This window comes from Haliotis asinina, chromosome 9 (genome assembly GCF_037392515.1).
Source record: "Haliotis asinina isolate JCU_RB_2024 chromosome 9, JCU_Hal_asi_v2, whole genome shotgun sequence".
Taxonomy (NCBI): Eukaryota; Metazoa; Mollusca; class Gastropoda; order Lepetellida; family Haliotidae; genus Haliotis; species Haliotis asinina.
Window position 1 is genome coordinate 7,941,370 of NC_090288.1, and position 26,200 is coordinate 7,967,569.

Consider the following 26,200-nt stretch of genomic DNA (forward strand, 5'->3'; position numbering starts at 1 on the left):
GGTGTTGGTAATGACCCCAATAGTGCTATGGTGAGCACAGAAATGACGTGCAACGGATGTGGTTGACATTCCGACCTCTAGACTGCCAATGGAAATATTTCGATCTTCAGCTCCGAATCTTGGCATTAGGTCTCTAAGCCCACAAAATGCGACTATATACATCATTGTGTCCTTTGTTTATATATTTCAACTTAGAACAAAAGTTCATCCAAATGCACGTGTCCACGTGACATGTCAAATCATTTTGGAAAAAGGCGTTTCTAGGGCTAATGTTTTCATCAGGTGATGTGTTTTGAGTACGAGTTTAACCCTGCATTAAATATATTTTGCTGTTACAAGAAATTATATTTTCAGCTTGGCTTGGATTAAATTGTGTTATGCTTTTGTTTTTTAGAGCGTTTAATGCTGACGTATCAGTAAACATTAACGTTGTCATATCTCCTTAAAGGGGCTCCTTTTCTAAGAAAATACCAGACATCGAATGTTCGTTCCAAATAAACATGCCCCCTCCTCCCTTTCCGCATGTCGGCAAATTGTCAAACATTTACTCAGTTTAAACATTTAATTCCAACCCTGACCTTCACGGTGACTCAAGCAACTAATAATTGTAAACTTTTGGTGGTCTTTGTCAAATACATGTTCTCTATAATGATAGAAATGAATAGAACTAATGCAGAACTCATTCTTCGTTTGCACCGGATCGAAAAGGCAAAGTGTGTGTAGGCTGTTGAACTGTCACAGTGCCTTGGGTCAAGCAATGACAGGGTTAGCCTTCATACCCGAGTTAAGTACACAATGAGCTTATTGCGCCAAAGTCACCACCTCACTCATGGACATTCGGGTTACAGCTGTTCTTCATCAACCTATGCTTGTAGCAAAAATCGACGAACATGTCTGAGTGTCAGACTCACTGACCTGCTTGATGCAAATCGATGTATACCTGTGGCGCAGATCAAAGCTTATCAATCACTTTATAGTCTGGGCCAGACTATTTACATACCGTAGTAAGGTCTTCACCAGAGATGGCTCATACATTGTAACCATGTGGGGAATCGAACTCGAGACAAGCGATCGCTTTAACGACAAAGCCACCCCCACCCCAATGCACATCCTTTGAACACATTCGCTGTTTCCATCAGGGCATGGTGAGAACAATTTAACCAAGAGAGTAAATATCATCACCCACATTATAAGAATGTTGCTAAATTTCAAGTGAATGTGGAAGGAGTAGCCTCCCTTTGACGTTAGGAATCAATAGTTACTGCAACAGATCCTGTGAAGGCTCAAGCAAATTTAACATTATGAATGATTTATCAATAATGTAGCTGTGACCGACGTGTTGATAACAGGTATATTGGATTTGGACCCTACATCAGATATTCAGGATATTCAGTTATCTATAAAACGAATTTCAAGCAGAGATGGTTTGAAACGCATGGATTCAAACATAAATCTTCATGCTAAGATTTTGTAGAGAGATATATCTTAATGATTAGTAGGTTAGTAAAACTTAGATTGTTAGGTTTGCATCCTCGAAGGGGGTTAAAGTACTGTAAATGTATTGTCGTCCACAGATTTTAAAATCAGTTTAGCTCTATACTCTTTAATCGTAAAGTATTTGTTGTTTTATTGTGTCTTAATATCAGTACAATCGCCTGTGGCTGAAGGGATGGTGTAAATCCAATAGACTAACAACTAGTCTCTGAAATGAACATATTTTACTGAAAAATATGTTCATAGTAAAAAAAAATAATATAATGAAATGGAGCCCTGAGACTTTCTTGTCTTGCCACATTTTCTAGACTTGCATGGTCTTTCTTGGATATACATTCTTCAGGGTCTGTACGACAGACAATAAATCCACCTAGATCAGTCCTTTTTCAGATTGTCCCAATCTGAAATTCTGTTTTAGACATCTGTGCTCGTTTTATTTTTTGATATTGTGATCTTCTAGTGGGTGTTACTGTGCTTCGATGATAGGTTTTAATCATGTACATGTATTTATGCTGAATACATACACTTGTGTCAGTCACGATGTTGCTGAAATATTGCCGATGTCACTTTTAACTCACTCACTCAATACTAAAAGTGAGTGAGTGTCTTTAGTCTTACACCGTTTTCAGCAATATTCCAGCACTATCATGGCGGGACCACGAGAAATAAACTTGACACATTGTACCCATTTGGGGAATCAAACCAAGGTAAGTTGCTCAAACCACTAAGCTACTCCACCGTCGCCTTAGTGATAAGTATGGTGGCTGATTCGGGCCATCGCTTTATCGCCCTGTAAAATCTGGGCGACATAGCGACAGAGCGATATGGCGACACGGTAAAACGATATGGCGACACAGCCAAAAGCGAAATAACGATATCATAACACGAAATGACGATAACAAGACACGATATAGCGATAACAAGACACGAAATTGCAACAACTCGACACAACATTGCGAAAACTAGACACAAAAACGCGATATCACGATATCAAATGGCGATATCACGAAACGAATCACGTTTCATGCTGCAATTCGCTGACTAGTGTTAAAAATTTGAAGGACACCCGTCGTAATTCTGATCTACTGACAAAACATAGAGTTACGTCGATTTAAACACATTATTGCCATTATTATTGTTTTACAGATTAGAATTAAAATGCAGCAGAGAGGGTTCGGGTGGTCCTGGCACAGTCAGGCTGGTCAAGCTCATCATCAGCTCAGGACCCTCGCCCCCTCTACACGCAGCCCAGACAGCGAATGGGACTTCTCCCAGGAAACACTGCCTAGTCGAACCCACCAAGAACTTTCCGGAGAATATGGAGGCTTCCCAACACTGCAACCTTCTGCATTACCCAGATTGTCAGAAGGGCTGTGCTCCTGGTGGAGAACCCGGGCACTCTCCTGATCTGCGCCAAGAGATCATGAGGTACCAAACCAAGGGCACCGAGAACAATGGGGAGACTGACGACAGTGTACTTGGGATGCAAGCGAGACATTTCAAAGGCGAGGTCCGCATATTTATCATGCTTTTCCTGAATCTTGCCGAATCTTCCTGAATCTGACGATAGTAAAAGCAGCGAGCCATGCCATCATGTCGTTTAAGATATACTGTTTGTGCCAAGGCAGGGCATCCACTGACAAGGTGTTGGACAGTCTCTGTGAAGTCATTGCAAAGACGACATTTCATATTGATATTTTCTTTAAGAATCACATCCTGGCGATTGCGAGTGGGAAGTGATTGGTCCTGAGCAGCAAAAAGGAAACCCTCAGTTTCACATTTGAGACCAGCCGACTTCACCCAGGCGAAGGAGTCGGTTGGATTGCTATTCTGTTCCACACACTGCATATACACTCGGTGCAATGGCTTCTCAGACAGCTTCTCCACAAAGGACCGACTCTGAGCAGACTTGGTGAAGGACTTCACCTGTTTACTCCCATCGCTGTACCGTCCAGCAGTACATCGCCATAAGCAAAATCAACTTCAAATTTCAGATTGTGTCCAACAACCTTGGCACGCTTAAAATAGCTGTGGAATTCCTTGCTTTCATCATGAGTCGGTATTATTATTATTATTATTATTATTATTTATATATTCGTCATAAGTTTCACGAACACCCGTATCACCACTGCTTGATGTAACTCATAAACACAATCTCGCGATACAGTCGGAATCACAAATTTCTCTTATAAATGTGGAAAGGGTTTTGTCGTTAACATTCCACTGGCGGAGAAATTAATGTTATTGTGTTAACCAAAAAGTCAAAATAACATGTTTTAAGGAATGCAAAACAGCCGTTTCGTTGTCAGGGGCGACAGAATCTGATGTCATCAGTCTATTAGCTTCAAGCTATGTGTCATACATTCACAATTTTGACATTTCACACAACACAAGTGCCACCGGCATCAGTGGGCGAATTTGAATTTACGCCACTTTAAGCAATATCCCAGCACTATCAAGACGAGAACACTAGAAATGGGATTCATACATTGTGCATATGTGGTGAACCGAACAGTGTGACAAGTGAACGCTTGAAACGCTAGGCTAGACAACCGCCCCACCAGCAGCATCAGAGAAGGGACGCTGGATTCATCTACCTTGAGCCAACTCGGATGATGCTTTTAATTAAATAATAATGGCATCACATGCTACATTACATAAAATACTCATCTAATCTATCATCACATCAAGGAAAGCTTTGAGTCACCAATTTATCTTGTTTAGATACAATATTAAGTTCATTTACGCATGAAGTCAATTAGTTATATGACTGGCAATCACATTAGCCTTTCACGCTTACCTGCATCTAATGGTTGTCATGCCCATAGCGCTTTATGAGACGACAAAACGCACATGGAATAATGTAAGCAGATGTGTTTCAGTATGTCTGAAAAGGACATTTCTTTATATTCCTTACCAGGGATATGATATATTGTTTACTTATCCAATTTTAGTTAACAGGACTCAAATAGTGATGATTAATGAAGAAGTTTGCCGGGACCAAAGAATAGTGTTTACTTATCCGATATGTTTAGTTAAGCGGTTTTTACTTAGGCCGTTTCCACAGTACATTATTTATTAACTTAGGGCATGTCAGCCTATCGGAAGTATATTGTTTAATTTGTTCCATTATTGGAACTGATAAAGCAGTTCTCATTTCTCGTGATATGTGTTTCAATCGTGCATGGAAATCATTTTGTCAGAAATTTCTCTGTCAGTGACATTTAAACTTCGCTTCGGGTTGATCCAACGTTTGAACCTTAGTATGGTGATCTACTTTCAGTTGCAGGTGATCTTTAGCAGGTGTTTTATATTGTACTTTCCTGTGTGATTAAGCTGTTTTAGAGTTGTATACTTTAGAGTTGTGATATTCCGTTTTCTTTTACTATACTTCGCTGACAGATTTTAGTCACGATATGGCTTGAATATTGCCGATGTGACTTCAGATTTTAATTCAGTTACACGACGTATGGAATCAAATACTTGTTCAAAAGGACGTACTGCCAAAGTGACTTTAAATTTTACTCACGCTTCAGAGTGTTTCCATTCAATTTTCAATATGGTCACCCAAACAGACATATCTAATACCTATTTTTGGACGCTCTGACTAACTCGATTTGCTTAAAGTTTGATCGAATTTACTGTAGATTATGGTGGAAGTCAACATGCATTATATTTTGAGACCATATCATGCAGTTTTAGTTTTGTCTGCGTTTTCACCAATAACAAAAAACAGTTACGACGTTAGCAGCCATGGTGCATTTTGACACTGTGTATTTTGATACGGTTAAAAATTGCCGTGACAAAAAGTGTAAGCGTCTCCATGGAAGCAGCAAAATATAAAACAGACTTTCAAAAATGTATTAAGCACACATTCACAATACAGATTTTTAGTACATTGCACATTGAGTTACAAATCTAAGATAATAAGTAACAAACATCAAATATTAACTCATCAGCGTCTTGGAATGTACAGTGAGAGCAGAAATACTAAATGTATTGAGTGTCAATCTTGAATGTACATGTGATTCAGATGATGTTGACAAAATCGACTAGGAAGAGGCACACAACTCCAGTATAATTCCGAGTGTATGTCCGTGTGTGATCGTCAACACTAAAAACCAGCCATTATATATGCTGACACAGTATAATCCAGATTCAGTTGTTCTGCATGAAATTGTGTGTTACATGTGACTAGTTAAATTATGTAGCTTACACGGTGTCATGAATACACAATAGTTACAAAATTGTTATTATGGAATTGGATAGAAGTGTAACATCTAATTCATGTGTTCAAAATACTTCCGATTCAGTGAGGCTGATTGAAACTAAATACATCTTAAACTGTGAATGCAACTGGACCTATGATCACAGGTGATAAATGGTCTGATTGGTATCATGATTGTTTCTCTATCAAACTATTCATTCTATTTTTTACTGCAACGTTGATGTCCACATCCAGCTGCTTCCATTAAAATGAAGGCTCCAGCATGCCCCGTTATGAGTGCCCAGTTGAGGTATACAAACGTCTCAGGTCCATCTCTGACAAAGAGAAGTCCACCTAAAAAAGGAATCAGTGTTATGCCAAGACCATTGGCCACAAAACAAGATGATACAAGAAGAGGATGAAGGTTTAGTATTTCTGAGGTTCTTGCCAAACACGCAGCAAGAAGTGGGCCGGCACTTCCTCCCAAGAAAGCCACGGCAATCCATAGTAGAATCGGTTTTTTGGCAAAAGCTGATACACACAGGGCAGTCCCTCCAAAGATCTCACCCAGCAGACAAACCACAATGAGCTGGGTGTGAGTGATGAACCTGAGTGATACTGTACTCACGCTACGTGTTACAAGTGAGCTGATTGATATCAAAGACGTCATTGTCATCATGGTTGTCTTGGCCATGTGTAGATCACCATGTACACCATAGACAGTAAGCATGGATGTCAGGAAGACAGCTGACGCTCCAATCAAGAAGAACATAAACAACAGACACAGTACAAACATCTTCTGACCCGATGTATACTCGTCTGCCTCAGATACAGGGTTATATAACGTTGTTCCATGGAAGTCTGTTTGACGGTCTTTGATCCAGTAGTAAAACTGAGCCAGCCCACTCGGCAGGATGATCATGCTGCATATGAAATATACCCACTGCACTTGTGTAGAATCTTTGGTGAATCCATAATCCAAAGTTGGGACCAAATAGCTCTCATTGGTCTCAATGGTTTCAAGCCAGACTTCAGAATGATTGTGACCTTTATAAACTGGTATCACAGTGTTGAGTTCCGATCTGACAGCCAGGAAGGGTTTGGCTATAAGTGGAACTTGAATTGCTGCCAGGGAAGATGCACATATGATGAACTGAAAAGCACGCCCTTTCTTTTCCCAGAGTTTACTTCCAGCATGAATTGTGTCTGAAAGTAACACAGCGTCATTACAATGGGTTTTAAATCACTATGCTCGATCATTTTTAATAATACCGGTTCTCATTTAATTATCATATTTTTAAAGGATTACATTTGATAAAGTATTTTAAATTGATAAATTCTTGACTGGGTGTTTGAATTAGTAATTCAGATTGTTAGTGGCTGTATCTTCAAGGGATGTTAAAGAACAGTAAAAATATTGCACTCTTGTCCCCAAACATTCCAGCTGAATTAAACTTGTCATGCTTTTAATTGTACAAAATGTGTATTTTTAAAGTATGGCTAGATGTGTCTAAGCTGGTAACAGCCGGAGGGATGATGTAAATCCAGCTAAGGCCCATGCAGGAAACAAATGCACTGTAAGTCCCGATGGTCCCTTTATTCCTTAGTATTGTTCCCATGAACCTGATTGAGCACGTAAGTCCCGAAACATTCAAGGAAATTTTACTCTATCAGAATTTTAGTGGAGATTGGGTTTTTTTAAAATTTAATTACAGTCACCAGCTGCTGTAAGGTCGATCTAAATCCGTTTAGGGTCCATGCAGGTACCAAAAGTGCCGTAAGTCAACATGGTTCCTTGCACAGTGGCCAGCCTCCTTATATCGTGGCGTTGTCTATAGCGAAAGATCTATGTAATGGTATACTAGTTGTAAGTTAAGACCTCTAATATTCTAGTACTGTTAGTATCCTTCGATTACAGGGTTTTTACTACCTAAATTTATTGTTTTCAATATTGATACAAAATATATTGTTCTCGTCACGATGTGACGCTAAAATCAATTCACCCTCTTTTATTACAAAACATATAATTTTATCAAAAGGAAGAATAATGATAATGTACAAAGGGATCATTCTCTTCCCACAGAGGTTACCCCCTGTCATATCTTGCTGTCGTCTCTTCCTTCCCAGAGCGTCGCGAAAACATTTCGTCTATACAGAACCCAGCCATGTAATTGCGGATCAATGGCGTCTTCCTCTTTGACAACTGGCAAGTTTGCCATAAAAATTCTTAAGTGTCAGATCAACAAATACATTTTGTCCATTGATTCCTGCACTCCATATTGCGCTAGCTTCTGCTCTTGTGTTGAACATGAAATACCTAATATATCCTTCGCACGTAGATTATCTAACTTCTAAATCTGTGTAACGTGATCGGACTTGGTTTAATAAAAGTTATAAATGTGTACCATATAATGTGTACCTACAGCTTTCAGTTGACCCTCTCGACATTCCGTAAATGCAGACCAAGATATACATGCATGGCAGTGACAGGACTAGGGGTATTGTTATCATGGCTGCACATCCAAGTATCAGTGTGATCCCTAGCTGGAGATGGATGGAGAATCTGGTCGCAAGGGCACCCGAGAGAACAGAACCAGCTACAGCTCCGACTCCAAATACCAGAAACAGGTAGGTGAGTGAGTCCAGGTCTGTCTGCAGCAGCAGCTGTAGATCTAGGAGGGTCGTGCCTAGGATGCAATCACTGATACCCTACAAGGAAACGAGGAACGGACAAATTAGCCGTGTACATTATTCATGTTGGGATTTGTTTCGCAGACACCAGTTTTAAATTTCTCATCTACCTGGATCAATCGCAACAGTTTTGTGACAATGGTCTGTTTATGTAATCGAAGATTCCAACGTCAGTTCTACTGGATTCCGTGATTCCGCGGCTCCAAAATAAACCGCAGAAAATATCTATTCATGCAGAAAAATGTCTAGCCCAGAACACCTGCAGAATTTGCATTTTTCTGCCGCAGAGTGAACTTATTTGGAAGGATCATTCAGGAGTGTCTATCATACGAAACAATACTTTGTAGAGTTTGTAAATTCATTCCAGGTCACACTCGTAAGAGCATTGTTTCAAATTATCTTTCTAAATAACAATAAACATTTTGTAAGAACATTCGTGCTGCCGACGTTACCTTGAATGTTATGAAGCTCTAAAACAATTACAGCTTTGTGTTTAAGAATTAAAGTTTCAAACTCTATTTCATCATTATTGGGCTTTTACTGCAGTATTAAACTGCAGACGTTTTTGCAGAATTTACTAAGATTTACACAGCAATTCTTGAAAATTCGCCTTGGAATCCAGGAAGGACTGAAAGATGCCCCTGTCTATCAGAATAGTTCTGAATCCATGTTCTTGTTGTTGTTGAAAATATGAGTAACTGACCAGTGGTTTAGACGGTGAAATATAATTTGCATATTATTTTCACGGACATCATGAATTTTATTTCTTATCAGTTCTTCAGAGTGTTTGGTTGCAAGGTATATGTTCGAGACATATCTGCACCATTTTGCCGCATATCTTGATAAATGTTTAGGGGTACTCACCTTGAAATGAAAAGCCCCAAACAACCAAAGTGTTTGGATTAATTTAGATCGAAGAGTTGGCACCTCTGTCATCCTTAATTTGAAAACAAAAAAGGTCCTTTTAAAATACAGGATCGATAATGAATATTTAGTACGGTTTGAAATCAGTTTTTTATGCCGAATTACATATCAAAACTAAAACATGTAAATTACATGCAGAAAATGTGACCTCAGTTATAACCTCGACAGAAATAAACGTTTTTTACCAAACCTTGTACCGCACTTTTCCTTATAACAAAGAGGACATTACTGAAATCCCTAAAACTTGCAATAAATGCCTGTAACATTATTTTTAGGAACAACACTGATGTGATTCTTTTTCCTGAAGTCAAGACATGTAATTTTACACTTTTCGCTAAATTAATTATCAATGTGTAGCATTCAACTACACTTACTGATATTAGAGAACTATTGTGAAATTCATTAACAATCCATTCAATTGTGTTCAGTTATTGGTTGAAGAAACATTCCCTTGGGTTTTATAGTTCAAAATATATAATGCGACGCAACTCTTTCAGATACTAGATTTTGGCAATCCCTTGCACCCCTTCTCGTTTAGATAAAAAGTTGAGAACTGCGAAATATTATAAGTTCTAAAAATTCTTGAGTTTTTGGTTTGAGGTGGTAAGTTCATGTTTTTATATATACCCATTCATTTCTGCGAACATATATGACCATCACCTTTTTATTATAATTCATAAAAATGTGTTCATGGTGTTACAACGATACAATGTCCTGAAAGATGCCAGATAAGGGCAACTGTAATATCTTCTACGAAACTCTATTAGCAATAAAATGTTTCATTATTTGGTACCAACTGACACCAAAGTATCAAATATCGAACATGCTTATAAAAGTCGAAAGGTTTGAAGGTTTGATATGATCAGGAAAGACACGGAGAAAATAATATCCAGCTATTTTGTAATTTCTGTAAAGATTCAAGCTATGAGCGAAATGATTTTTTTCACTCTGTGGCTCTTCTGTTACTTAACCTGTGTACCTCGCAGGAAATGTAATTTGTCTCGAAATGTTGTTAATTGAAAATATTTAAATAAAAAAGCCCCCAGAAAGAGACATATTCTAGCGTTATTTACCCATTTTACATTTACATTTTAAATTTACACCCGTGGAAAAAAACGTGTGTTTTCGTTGTCACCATGGCTTAACTGGCAAATTATTCGTAAATAAGGCTGACGTCACTTCGCAGGATTGGGGGTGCGTATGCGTGTGTGTGTGTGTGTGCGTGTATGTGTTTTCTCATATTTGGCTGCAGTATAAAACCTCTGCAGCGAGATAGATCCATTAAGAACTTACCTTGTAGAATCAGGAGGAAGACCCTGCTCCAACACTGGCTTACTCTGCCTTAGAGACCACAGTCAATTACCAGGTACCAGTCCCCACCGAATGAAACTTAAATATGTCGCACACTGAATAAAATATAAATTCATTAATTTCAGAAGGCAATTGCAGACAGGGTGCATTTCACCATGACTGGATTAACATGCAATTGCTTGTTTGACCTGATGTGTGAAATAATGGATTTATATGTATATTAACATTTCTTTCAGATTTATTTCTTACAAAACCAGTATCATTTGTCTGTCGACACTTTATTAATTAACGCTTCATGCAGAATTTATTTGTCATCAATATAGATATGCTTTTTGTATGACTGAGTGAATTAAACTTAAATTTCACATGATCAATATTTCAGCCATCTGTTGACTATGAGAGCTGTATCCTCATTAAACAGCTATAAATACCCGTCGACACAGGATGGGAAAACTACTACATCCCGGATGTGGATTGAAACTAACATATAACATAAAAGTCGTGTAATCAACAGACTATATAACAAACGACTTACGATAGTAACAACAGCAAAATTTGGGTGTGGTTACTACAATGGCAGAAATCAGGTCAGTTTCTTCAAAAAAGTGCCACATGATTAAGACATGTGTTACGGTATTGCCATCACTCACCCTGGTAGATTTTCAAATTCGTTTGTTCATAATTTGTCATAACCTTTGACATGGTTAACAGCATATTTGCTAGTAATCAGTTTGTCATTATCTTTAAGATCGTGATCAGGAGACTTTAAACGTTTGGTCTTATTCTTAAAAATAAGAGTGAATTATTTTTGAAGACATAGTGCACCCGAGACTTGAGTATATTTTTGTTTGGAGTTGTTACCAGTTTGGTACCAGTGATCGGTGAAGATATATTTCTGCTTTTCTACGACATATTCTTGCTCGTTTGCGTTCATTGATAAACTATGATTTACAAATGTGACGATTTGCTGAAGAAATTTTGGGCAGCATTTTCACTAAGTTGAGCTGCAAACATCTGGTTGGGATCTGGTATATTGCTTGCAATATTTTATATACCAAGGCCAATTTGATGATGAATGTGGAACTTCATTTGGTTATGAAGCTTTCATGAGGGTAGGGATGTGGTCTCTATAGACGGTTTAGCCCATATGAATCATCCATGGTGATGCAGGATTTTGAATGAAATGAAATGAAATCAGACATACCTCATTTCACAATTGTACACAGCATGAGGAAACGTGAAAACGTGTTGTTTTCCAAACTTTTTACAAACATTCTTGACTACCGTAATATCATTTAAGAGACCTCATATTAATTCACTCACTCACTCACTCACTAACTCACTCACTCACTCGCCGAGTTGAAAAAAGTGTAGTGATCAATATTTTTTACGAGATTTGAAGTAAATTCGATAAAGGGCGTGGGCTATCACTTTACGTCTCAGGTTGCGGACAAGTCAGTTATTGATATGCTTTACAAAAATGATTCAAGTGTTGTAAACTCTGTAAGTAGTATCACTGTAACCAGGCAGTAGAATCAGAAAAGTCGTTGCGGTATCCAAATTAATGTTATTGAAAAATTGGAAACTGTGTTTTTATTTCTTGCACAGTCCATTCTAAAGTTGGACGATTACACATCAATTCCATCACACTATTGCCTTCATTGGCGAACGTTTTAGAATTGTTTGACTTCGTTTATTTGTTTGCTTGCTGTTAAACACCACAAAAAATCAGATATATGGCTGCAAATAGTCACCATACAATCCAGTGATCAATAGCATGACAGTCGATGTATATGCATTTCGGATATGATGACATATGCCAAGCAAATCACGAGTCTGACCATTCAATCCCGTTCGTCGCCTCCCTCGACCAGCATGAGTTGCTGAAGATAATTCTGACCCGGATCTTCATGGGTAGGTCATTCTGGAATAGAGATAGATAATCTTTTTATTTTCTGGTTCTTTAGCTTATGACTTTAAAACGGTAATATCTTTTAAAACAGCATGAAAATGAGAGTGTGTTCTTGTTACCGATTCAAAGCTGTTAGTCACACCAGATACCAGGACCCTCAAGTTCAGGCACAGACAGCATTTTCTTTCTACAAGCAAGAGATCTGAGGCCTTTGACGGAACCATAACGGGCAAACTGAATTTTACAAAATGTTCTTGAGGATTTCATTTTTAGGAACTACCACCATGGACTTTGATTGCAAGCAACAATGTAAATTCCACTGCTTCTGGTTGGCCAAAATCGTCTTCAGATCATATACTCAGGTGACCTCTGTCTTGCATTCGTAACTACTCGTGTCATTCCGGCAAGTCACGGAAATAAGTCACTTGTTGTGAATGCACTGTATTGTCGACATTCACATCCTTCTCATGTATATATTCTTCTAAATTCGACTGATCTATATGTTATTACATATACTGGGTAAGTGTACAACCAGGTCCGTTTCAAAGATAAACTATTGTCCATAATGGAATCATGGAAGGAGTTTTGTATATTCTTGGTAAGCATTTGGGACGTTGGGGTGGCCCAGTGGTTAAAGCGTCCGCTGGCCTGGGTTCGATTCCCTAATGGGTGCAATGTGTGAAGCCCATATCACTTCCCCAAAGTGATATTGCAGTAAAATAGCTAAAGCCTTAGGCAAGTGAGTTTGTTCAAAACTGCCTGCCTGTGTGTGTGAGTGTGTGTTTTCTCATTATTAGTAGTATGTTTTACACATAAAAGATATGCCAGGCTGGTATGGCTCATCATCAGCTCAGGGCCCTAGCCCCGTCTACACGCAGCCCAGGCAGCGAAATGGACTTCTCGCAGGAAACGCTGCCTAGTCGAACCCATTAAGGTTTTCTCGGAGAATATGAAGGCTAACCAACACTGCAGCTTTCTACATTACAAAGACGGCCAGAACAGCTGTGCTCCCGTGTGGAGAACCTGATCTGCGCCAAGAGTTCAGGAGGTACCCAAACAAGGGCATCGAGAAAAATATTATTAAAAATGCTCACGGTTTGTGTGAATATATACATACTTTGTGTATTCTGCGATAGCACCGTTCATTAGCAAATTCATTCAAATATGATACATGAACAAATGTATGACTTCTTGGGTATCGATTTTAATGAGCACTCTGAAACGACAAAAGACAATACCTGTAACAAAAATATGAATATTAACATGCTTTAAGTCGCGAAACATTTAAATAACGCATTAATCTATTGATGAGGCTAGCCAAGTACAACCCATTTGATATGTTATAAGGATAAGCAAAAGACTATTGAGTAAATCATTGGAACGAGAAAGTTATGACAGATGCTGGTGTAAATGATCTCGTGTCTGTGTATATGCATTACGCTGGAGCATGCGGTTTTCTGTGGAAATAGCATTTTCTGTTCAGGATATGATGAGTATCTTTACTGGCGTTTAAAGGGTTTGTTCTTGTACTAGATACACACATTTACAGCGGATAGGGTCATTACTCGCTGACACATGATATCATATCCCTATTGTGTAGATCGATGCTCATGATGTTAATCTCTGGACTGACTGGCCAGGACTCCTTTATGTACACACCGCCCTCATATAACCGGACAATGGAAGAAAACCCGAAGATATTGACGTTCTAATTCAAACGGCGATTTCAATCAAACACACATGTTACGAGAGTGTATTTTCAGTAAATTATATTATTAAGTAATAATTATTATTTGGGTCACAATGTTTAAAGTTTTGAGTGATGAGCATTCTGCTTGACAACGGTACAAGAATCTGTACCAAAACGTCGCAATCACGCAATAAAGAAGTCGTTACCCACAACAATTTGTCCTATTTGAACACTGACAACATCACCAGCACACAACCACCCTCAGGAACAACATGCAAAATGTATGGCACAAAATGTGCTCCACTCTTCACACTTGCACCCTGATCGGTGTAAACCTGTCTGTTACCATTACCCTGGTACAACAGGCGGGTCCTAACTTCATTTTTGTAGATGATAATGAATGTCCATGGATAATCATGTCATGTTGTTAATGATGCTGTTTAGATCAACAACATTATACACATGGACTGGCATGCAAGGTCACTTGATCTTAATCTCATGGAACATGTTTGGGAAATTATTAGAAGTAGTATTTACGGTCTCCATGTTCACCCCCATCCTCTGGGTGACCTTGACCAGGCGTTACATAGAGAATGGTAGAACATTCCACAACAGCAAATTAAAAGGGTCGTTTTGTCAATGCAAAGACGCGTAGAAGCTTGCATTAGTGCTCATGGCGGTAATACTAGTTCCTGAAAACTGTTTCACGGTCCAAAACTGACTTGAACTTTGATGTTAACATTCTGATACTCCAATGCAGCACAATTTTGCGCGACTGTTTCACGGGTACATGTTTTTTATGATTTATAAGTCCATTATTGCTCAATACCATTTCATTTTCATGTTATTAATCGTGTGTACATGTGTTTGACCTTTCTGTTGCATCATTCCAGAATTTGCAATGTCAATAAATGAAAACGTAATAAGAGCTAAAAACAACTGTTTTGCTTAACGTTATGTGAGGAGTATTATTTCAGTTTTAGACAAATTTTGTGAAGTGCCGCTGCAACCAGTTCGGCAGGACACACGCACCCTTTCCGGGAACGCCTGTTGTTTCTGTAAAAGATTAACTGGTAGGGAAGTGTTAAAGTGTGAGCTGCGTTGTCCGGAATTGTTATTAATTAGCTTTCATGAGCTCAGTTCATAAACATATGACTATGATAGGTAAGCGCGTTCGCTCATAAAAAATATGTTCACTCCGATAAGTAGACACTGCTGGGTGAGTAAATTTACTGAAACGTTTAATCAGTGTCAAGAAAGAGTACGATATCGTTCTGGCGAAATGAAGACATTCATGCAGTACTTTCTTCACGGCAAACGTACATTACAAGTTTCTCCCGACATCTCGAAATGGAAGATACTTCTGCGTGAATAGGCACACTTACAGAATTCTGAAGCGAAGAATAAATGACCGGTGTTGTTGGTAATGTAGCATCAAGGATTTTGTCTACCGTCAACGACATCCTCACAAGCCTCCCAGTGTGCCCAGCCACCCCGCTGTCCCGACACAAGATTTGTCGATGTTAGGTGTTGAAATCCTTTAAGCTACGACAAACCAACGAGGCCACCAGGAACACGTGCAACGGTAGGGGCATCATTGTTCTTGTCATACTGATAATAAAGAATGTGATGTCGCCCCTTCAGTGCCAGACCTTTCGCGGTGTTCACTGCATTTGGTATCAAAAGTTCTGCTGGAAAAAGAAGCGTCAATAAAATATGTGATAATTTGACATCATGATCGAGCTACGCAGTTGAGATGAGATGTTTTTCATCTACGAAGATACTTCCAGCCTTTTATGTAGCTGCTGCGTTTTGTATCACATATGTTATAAACATTACAATGTCAAAACAGTTAACGGTCTTTTCATAACTGTAGATTGTCATTTAGTACCTGGAGTAAGATACTGATTGGCTTAAGTATTGCACAATTAGTGTCCTCCTGGGAGGTTACATTAGTTTCAAAAAATACTTCAATATAGCTCTACCACACTTTTATTCATTGAATATCGAATATCTGTTAATGCCCCCCAAACCTAAAGAACAATTGCCAGCAGCCGAGTGTAAATCCACCTCACAGGTAGCAAATATACTGGAAGCCTCCATGGTCCATAGTCTAGTGATCTACTATTAGTTTCTGGCAATGTAAAACCCCTTTTTATTACTCGTCCGTTGAAGATACTGCAGTGTAATATTTTCACTTTCGCTTTCACTCGTCTGATACCAAATCATTAACTCTTTTAATAAAAATGGTATTACACGGAAGGTCGTTTAGTATCCTCTATGTACAAAGTATTGTCTTTCATATTTCACTCAAAGTAAATCAGCACCGAAGCAGGTCAAGGACGCGGACCACTATCTCAACATGATGTCAGAGACACGCTGACTTATATAACCTTATCAGTTACCTCGGAATGTAATAGTGAACATTCAAGGAACATGCTGGCAATAGTGTTTTTGTTTCTCTTTGTTGGTGAGTACTCTTAAAGTAAATGTGATAAGATGGATCTATATCATTTAAAGTACATTTTAGCCGTGAACATCCGAGTTAGAATGGATCTTCTGCAACTCATGTTTGTGGTTAGGCTCGCTGACTTGGTTGACACATTTCGTCGTATCCAAATTGCGTAGAAAGGTATTCATGATATTAATCACTATATTGTCTAGTTCAAACTCGATTATTTACAGATATTTCGCTGTATACCTGGAATACTGCTGGGTGCAACAAACGGCAAACGTGCATTTGCAAAGGCAAAGTTCAACACAGACAGGTTGACACAGACAGTTAGAGTTACATAGACAAATGACATTGACCTACTGCATGCATGCTTGTATTCGTGTACACAGTTATACAACTGTACGTCATCTGAACAGTGAAACACTCCTTGAAAACTATATGCAAATACCCGGCGCCACCTCTGTATTACTTTAGTCCCCAATTTCCGTAGTAGGGCGATCTACGTTTAGTTCCTTTTTTCTGACGGGCTATTTTCCTCTTTTATTATTGTGTTCAGTCTAAATTAGTAATTGGTAGTGGCTGCGTCCTCAGTGGTGCTTAAGTACTGTACAATTATCCCCATGAGAGGGTACGTCAGTCCCAAAACATTCAAGGCAAACTAAAACTTACCACTAGTTTAATCGTAGAATATGGGTCTTTTCTAATTTAAGGCAAGATTATCTGTAATTCCTAATAGTTGAAGGGATGGTGTAAATCCAGCTAGGATAGCAGGAAGCAAATGCCCTGTAAGTCCCATTGTCCCTAGTATGGCGATCTACCTTCAGTTGCTGACAGTCTATAGCCTGTTGTCATATTCAATTGTCATTTATGATTAGGATATTTAGATGTGATTACTTGTTTTACACTTGTTTCTATGATAATCAGGTTGGTTTACTGTCTTTTGCAGCTTGGTGAGTATAATATATAATTTTGCTTTTTAATTCATCCATATATTTACCGATTTATTAGTCACGATATGACTGAAATACTGCCTATGTGACTTTAAATACAAACTCACTCACTCACTATTAATGTGTTCATAATTTGTTCAGTTGACTGCTATTATCTAGAAGTTATCGTGCTTCCTTCTTCCTTCTCTCACAGCCTCGGTATCGTGTCAGGGTGGACGACCAAAGCCTGTGAATGTGACAGGTCCTGTCTTCGATGCAGCCAACTTTGCCTGCAATGAAATCAACGATCAGAGCAACTCTGAAGACTGGTTCACTCTTCTTCACGCCGGCAATGCCACCACACAGGTACAGACTATGCATGGCCCCTTCAGTCCCCGGCCTTGTAAACCCCTCAACACCCAAACGTCCTCAACACCCTAACCTACAAACAAATTGGATAGATTTCGTATGAACACAAGGCGAAAGTAGGTCTGCGTCCCAAAGACTTGTCAGAATTCTGTGATCGCTGTTTGAAGTCGTCCTGAATTATCTTGGGTGTCTTATCAGAACAAAACTCTTCTCGTAGGTTTCCAGTCTCACGTTAAACTGCGTGTGTTGCTGAAACACTGGAAGAATTATGACAGCACAGTTAAACCTCATTTTAATCTGGTTTGTTGTTTTCTGATGTTAAACGGAAAATATTGCTGCTTGGATTGTCAGTTCAACTAATCTGTAGTTACGAAATCTGGTTTGTTTTACCTTTATCGATCTAACATTAACGCACTGAGACGACGTACAGTCTATTCAGTGTGTGCGGTGTGATCGGGTAAGTTTGGTTTACACCACAGTCAGCGATATTCCAGCTATATGGCAGTGGGAGTGTAAGGCTAATTGGTATGATTCAGCTTTAACGTGCAACATGTACATCCGTGTTATCTTGAACATATTACAATATAATCGTCTTAGTGGACGCAAAATTTAATCGCATGTTCATTCAGGATGGGATGGGGGTAGCCTAATGGTTGGTTAAGCATTCGCTCAAACCGAAGATCCGGGTTCGAATCGGCTCGTGGGTGCAATGTGTGACGCTCATTTTTAGTGTCCCCCGCCGTGATAGTGCTGGACTATTGCTAAAGCGGCGTAAAACCACACTCATTCACTCATGAAGGAAAGAATTTGACAAATTACGATTAACTTATTGTGTTTATGTGTGACATGGACGTGTAATGACCATCTTCTTGTTTTCCGGTGGTCACTGGGGAAATATTCCGTATGGACCTGACCATGGGGGAATCTGTCTGCCAGAATACCCCCCTCAACCACAACGCCACGCCATTCGACTGCCCAGTCCCCGAAGGAGCAATGGTAATACTTTCTGAACGACTTTATCGTGCATTATGGAACTGTTTAAGGCATACCGAACACATGCTCATTCCTCTTATTTGTAAGGGGATTAACCTTGAAAAGAGAGCACACCAGCCCTCACAACATTAACGTTAAATGAGAGTTACCTCCCTTAGTCTCGTGACCACGATCTGCGATGCGTTGATACAGTCTCTACTGTTGACGCTGAAGCCCAGTGTTCGCCTCCTATTGAAAGTGAAAAACCCATTCTGGATATTGCCAGAATATTGGCAATGCTAAGGTTGTGAAAAATCTCACTCTCCAATCTCTGCACGCTTGTCAAAATTACTATTGGTAACACTTATCTTTAGTACCAACGGCTTCATATTGATGACGATTCTTTCTTTATTAGCTGTTTGAGGCCGCAGTAGTATATGGCGGTGACTATATGTCAAGTCAACCTGACCATCCCGTTAGTCACCACCTTAGACAAGAAGGCCATTTGCTGAGAGACCAATTCTGACCAAAATCTTCGCGGATCGAATTTCATACGCCAGCTTTTGTTTTGTCTGCAGATCTGGAAGTACGGGGTGGAGGTTCTTTTCGTTCACTGGCAGACCCCGGAGTTCACTCTGCTAGACTTTCATCAAGAAACAGGCCATGGGTACTAAATGAGCTATACACCGCCACCCACACCCCGTTTCGTAATCATGGTATAAAACAGTTCACCTTACACTGATGTGTTGTTGTTTATAAACATTTGTTTGAATGACCTATATATCCTACGTGGTACCCATTCCCACCTGGGTGAACAGGGACAGTTCATGAACTAACTCACTCGCCAAAGATGAGACCAGGTGTGTCACTTGCGCTTCGTTGTGGGACTGGAGTGAAGTTCTAGAAACTCTTATGAGTCAAGCACCCCAACACCTATCCAAGGGCTGTTTGCGACTAACGTTGGTTAACTTTAGCTGATTTGCGACCTGAGCTCTATGCGGAGGACCACACGCCAAACGACCTACTTTTAGCCGATCCAAATTTCTATTTTGTGTGGACCCGTGAAGGTCCCGGGGTAGAATAGGCCTTCAGCAACCCATGCTTGCCACAGAAGGCGACTCAGCTTGTCGTAAGAGGCGACTAACGGGATTGGGTGGTCAGGCTCGCTGACTTGGTTGACACATGTCATCGGTTCCCAATTGCGCAGATCGATGCTCATGTTGTTGATCACTGGATTGTCTGGTCCAGACTCGATTATTTACAGACCGCCGCCATATAGCTGGAATATTGCTGAGTGCTGGGTAAAACTAACCTCACTCACTCACTTTTATTTTGTGTCGAGGTTTACACAGTCGTCAACTAAGACGTCACAGACTGCCCCTGTTTGAAGAGGTCGTACCATGATTCTCAATGTATATGGCTCACTGGTTACACCTGTTATGTGCTCTTTGCGCTGATTAAGTTTACATATGTAGCATATATATTGATTGATATAATACCAAGTATTACCATATAATACTAAAAGACGGAACCCAGTCTTTGTGATGAATGAGGGAGTTCAGTTTGACGCTGATTTCACCAATATTCCATCAACATCACGGGGACACTAGAAATTGGCTGAAGAATTGGGAAACATGCAGAGTCTGGGTAACATTATTCTAACTTTCGCCAACCTGCAACATACCTACGACATGTAAACGTTCATCATATTCGTGACGAATGCGTCAACGTCTGTATCTGCTAAACTGAGTCTGAATCGCTATCCTGTTCCAGGTCATGTGACTGTTCTTGTGTGTTCCTAACATTGATCTCTTTTGAAATTATTAAAATGATAATTCGCCTACTTCATAGGTAGATATTTGTGTACGCCCCTGTAATTTCGCCTCTAAGAATATACCCTACTTTCTGTGCGGTACTAAATTATTCAACAACATATAATTGGACGTTTAAATTAGATTGTAAGTGGCGGTATCCTCAAGGGAGGTTGAAGTACCGTTAAATCATTGTAATCCAGAGAGGGCACGTAAGTCCCAAAACTTTCAAAGTCACCTGTACACTTCCACCTTTTTAGTTGTGGTATTATAGTCATTTTTGTTTGTGACTAAACTTCCATACAATCGCAGCTGAAGGGATGGTGTAAATCCAGCTAGGATACATGCAGGTAGCAAAGGTACTGCAAGTCCCCATGGCACCTAGTATGGTGATCTACCTTCAGTTGTTGGTGATCAATAGCCTATGTTTACATGGTATTGTCTAACATTTTCTGTTTTAAATACTAGCTAGTTTTTAACTGATTTTGTGATACTCTAGTTATTTTACAGTCGATGACCGGTTCTTTAACTACTTGCATTTATTGTGTATCTATGTCACGTCAAATGTTCACTCACTCACTCACTCACTCACTCACTCACTCACTCACTCACTCACTCACTCAATCAATCAATCAATCAATCACTCAATCAATCAATCACTCACTCACTCACTCACTCACTCACGTTATACTGCTATTACCTTGGGTTCAGTATTCATCGTAGTTAGCAGGGTGCCGGTAATTGCGTGCAGCACGACCTGCAGGTGTTCCACATGCTGTTGACGTGTATTGTCGACAGGTTGAGACACATAATGGTTAAATGATATCGAAAGCTGCTTTTGGCTCGTTCGTCATTTTGGAACTGTCAGAGATATAACATCTTGGATGCACTGAAAGACTCAGAGAAAAGGTGAGTGAAATTAAGTTTTTTATGAATTATGATTTAGAAAATAATTCACCGTGTGACTATAGCACTCACACAGTGCCTTTTATTAAACACCAATCAAACAGGGGGACGGTGTTGTCTGAGGTGCCGCAATTCTCTCTGCACTGTTGCCTCCTATGAGCACAGAGGGGATGGGGTAGCTTTGTAATAAAAGTGTTCTAGACCGGGTTCTTTTTCCCACATAGGTAGAATCCTAAGCTTGCATTTGGTATCCCTCACCGTGATATTGCTGGAATATTGCTAAAAGCGGCATAAAACTATACTCACTCATCCCATATTCACACGGGGAACACATGCTGGTTTGAATCCCAAGTCACACCGATCACGTTCCCACGTTTGTGACCACACTCATATGCTCAATCGTTACGCTAAAGTTGTCAGTTTAGGAAATAAACATCATGTGTGTCTAATTTCCGAGTGTTCTTGTGTATTTTAAGCACGGGAACATATGACTTGGAACCGGCGGCGTCAGCTGCTGGTTTCAAATGAAATATTCTCGTGCTTCAAATACTCAATAACACCCGGAAAATGGCGAACACTTGTCTTCTCCTATTTTAAACCCAAAAGTAAACCTAAATGCTCTCATGGGTTTCACTGTCAGTACGCAATTCGGGTACAGCAGTGAATTGACATCAGCTTGCCGTTTCAGTTGGTTCCCATGGTAGCATCTGGAGCTGCTCATTTGTGAATTTACGTGCGATATTTCCACGCGATCGAATCGAATACTATGTGATCCTGTTTTTCAACCAATCAGATTACAGAACACGGTGACGATTGGTTTGCAATATCTGAGTGTTCTTTTCTCTTTCAGCTATGCTGCTATGTAAATAATATATTGTTAAAAACCGTAACAAGTCATTTAACATGTCAAACCAGTGAAGCTACAGATCGGTGCTAACTAGCTATCTTAAACCGGCGTAAACAGTCTTGGAGTTCCTCTCTTTAGTCAGTCAGTTCGTGGTGTAACAATCTGTTGACCACCAAATCACGTGACTTAAACTGACCTCCAGTACACTTTGCCTTCTGGTAAGCGCACGTAAAACCTTCAAATTATCATCACTGCTGGCAGGCAGCTACAACACAACAATTTCTTCTCTTTGATATGACCAAACAACGACTCCAGCCCGACCGTTCATATTGCCGGACCCTCACATAACTGTTGCTAAAAGGGTTGGGCATCCCGTCAAAACTATCTATATGTAGTGTTTTCTAACATTTTCGGGCTAACACGAAAACACGTGTCTCTCACTCACACAGACACATTATGCGTGTGGGTACGCCTGTATGTACGTACCTACACCTGTAAGGTATACTCTCTGAGATATTAATTTTGTCAGAATCGCACAGTCACGTATATGCATGTACTTGACGACTGGAATGAATTTGTTGGCATTCTGTGTCTGAACCCATCGGAAAAAAACTGGGTGTGGAGATACCAATGAAGCTCTCATAAAATCATTAGAAGACGCCGTTTACAAAAATCCATTGGGACTTTTCTTGAGTCATGGGTCGTGGTTATCTTTCACAATGGGGACCGGAGTTCAAGATCAAAGAAATTTCCTTAATATTATTTTTGCATATTTCAAACACTATGACATTCATGTCAAGGCCAAAGTGAGTATTGAAACTGTTTGTGTTTGAATAGCTACTCTTCAAGATATCAAGAGAAATTGGTTTGAGGTCGTGTTTTGAAGTCGTGTTGTGTTTGTGTTGACATTTATCTTCACTTCATTACTGTTTAAGTTTGATTTCATATTTTTGCGACAGGTTATTGTGTCACCTTAAAGTATAGATCCTAGGTAATATAACACCTCTTGTGACCGTACTGCGAATTTTTGGGTGTGAACATCGCCTTTCAAACACAGGCTGCCTCTTGACTGTTTTTGCGGTGCCTTACCGCCCTTGATTTTCGTCTCTGAGAGTGGAATGCTTTTATGAACATGTTTTTCCCCCATGGATATATTGCGATTTCTCTTTTGTTCTTACCGTCGCTAGAGTTACCTCCCTTGCACTGTAAACCTACCATGCCATGTACCTTCGTTTCCTTTTGGTATCTATGCTTCTCATAGAGGTGGTGTGAGCATGCTGTTTCAGAAATGTGAGAATTTCCACGTTCACTGCTGGCCTGCCTGCCAGTTGTCGGACTTAACTGCCAAGGTCTTTTCGTTCACTACCACCAGTGAAACCTCGTTGCCGTGCCTTGGTCGAGTTAGGTTTTACACTTTGCTGACTTCTGAAGTCTGTAGAAGTATACTCGAGAACTTATGAAGAGTATTTGGTTAAAAACATTACCGGGACAATGGGTAGCCTAGTGGTTAAGGCGTTCGCTTGTCACGTCAAAAACCTACGTGAATGCCATGTGTGAAGCCATTTTCTGGTGTCCCCTGCCGTGATATTGCTGGATTATTGCTGAAGGCGGCGGAAAAGCAAACTCACTCACTCAGCTGTCAATACGATTCCAGAATTTGATGACTTTCTGAGTGAATGGGTGACTTTAGGTTACGCCGCAATCCGCAGTAAACAGTCAAGCCTGGACCAGTCCAGTTGTCAGTAGCATTTGCATCGATCTAAGGAATTAGGAACCGATTACTAAGTCTGCGAGCCTGACCACTTGATCCCGCTAGTCGCCTCTTGTCACAAGCATGGGTTGTTGAAGATCAATTCTAATCCGGATTTTCACGGAATTTCACTGCTTATACATATAAAAGGAGATAATCACCATTTCTCAGTGGAGTTTTGTTGGGAATGAGATTTAACCCTTTTGTCCAGTGGATGTTGGCGTTCGTCAATAATGCGTATATGATGGCAATAATGTTGTATGCTATGGTAAACAACATTTTGTCTAACCGACATGTTATCTCAGCTCACAGTACCTCACCTCACCTCACCTCACCTCACCTCACCTCACTTCACCCTGCACCACCTTACCTCACCCGACGCACCTACCCCACATACCTTCACACCATCGCCTCATTTCACAACGTGGTACACACCACCTCACCTTATACCACCTCATCTCACCTCATGTCACAACGTGGTAAATACCACCTCACCTTACACCACATCACCTCACCTCCTCTCACACCACACCTCACACCACAATTCCACACGCCACTTCACCCTATATCACAACGTGGTACACATCACCTCACCCCACACCACCTCGCATTACACCATCTAACCTGATTTCACAACATAGTACACCCCATCTCACCTCACAACACCCCACCTCACACAACATCACCTCACCTCAAACCACCTCGCAACACCCCACCTCACACAGCCTCACCTCACCTCAAACCACCTCAGCTACAACCTCCCCTCTCCTCAAACCATCTCACCTCAAACCAACTCATCTCACACCATCAAACGCCACAACCAAGATGCACTGTGTAGTCTTTTCCCTGTGGGTACAAACCTGTGTCTTCATGTATTCATGTCTTCTTGTAGTACACGTATAACCAGTGAATCAATGTGGATGTTTCTTGCCATGCAAGTGACCCTATCTAATATGGTGCATATCATGTAACGAATGACAAATGACAATAACGATTTGCTTGTTTGCTTATTTGTTTATGAAATGTGTCATTCGGGAATAAGCATGTGAAAATAATGGAGACGCGATAAGTCTAACGACTGACTTGAAGAGCACTCCAGCTAACAATTTCGCGTTGTCACAATGATATGCTTTCGTCCGTACAACGTTATTCTGTGGACTCCCATGTGCGTCACAACGTTATCCTGTGGACTCCTATGTACGTGTCACAACGTTATTCTGTGGACTCCCATGTACGTGTCACAACGTTATTCTGTGGACTCCCATGTACGTGTCACAACGTTATTCTGTGGACTCCCATGTGCGTCACAACGTTATCCTGTGGACTCCTATGTACATTGTCACAACGTTATTCTGTGGACTCCCATGTGCGTGTCACAACATTATTCTGTGGACTCCTATGTACATTGTCACAACGTTATTCTGTGGACTCCCATGTGCGTGTCACAACGTTATTCTGTGGACTCCTATGTACATTGTCACAACCTTATTCTGTGAACTCCCATGTGCGTGTCACAACGTTATTCTGTGGACTCCCATGTACGTGTCACAACGTCATTCTGTGGACTCCCATGTACATTGTCACAACGTTATTCTGTGGACTCCCATGTGCGTGTCACAACATTATTCTGTGGACTCCTATGTACATTGTCACAACGTTATTCTGTGGACTCCCATGTTTATTGTCACAACGTTATTCTATGGACTCCTATGTACATTGTCACAACGTTATTCTGTGGACTCCCATGTGCGTGTCACAACGTTTTTCTGTGGACTCCTATGTGCATTGTCACAACGTTATTCTATGGACTCCTATGTACATTGTCACAACGTTATTCTGTGGACTCCTATGTACATTGTCACAACGTTATTCTGTGGACTCCCATGTGCGTGTCACAACGTTATTCTATGGACTCCTATGTACGTGTCACAA

The 26,200-nt window shown here is 40.2% G+C and overlaps 2 protein-coding genes across 2 annotated transcripts in view; both read left to right on the plus strand.

Moving 5' to 3' along the window:
* The first annotated feature begins 16,665 nt into the window (after positions 1–16,665).
* Positions 16,666–19,628, plus strand: LOC137296544 (uncharacterized). The gene is made up of 4 exons (XM_067828350.1): positions 16,666–16,699; positions 17,828–17,978; positions 18,861–18,978; positions 19,533–19,628. The coding sequence occupies exons 1-4, from the start codon at positions 16,666–16,668 to the stop codon at positions 19,626–19,628; spliced, it is 399 nt and encodes a 132-aa protein (XP_067684451.1).
* Positions 19,629–21,463: 1,835 nt separating this feature from the next.
* Positions 21,464–26,200, plus strand: part of LOC137295711 (E3 ubiquitin-protein ligase PDZRN3-like) — a 425,331-nt gene continuing 420,594 nt past the window's right edge. Inside the window, exon 1 of the mRNA XM_067827228.1 lies at positions 21,464–21,674. The gene's annotated coding sequence lies outside the window, so the exon portion shown is untranslated. The remainder of the gene's footprint in view (positions 21,675–26,200) is intronic.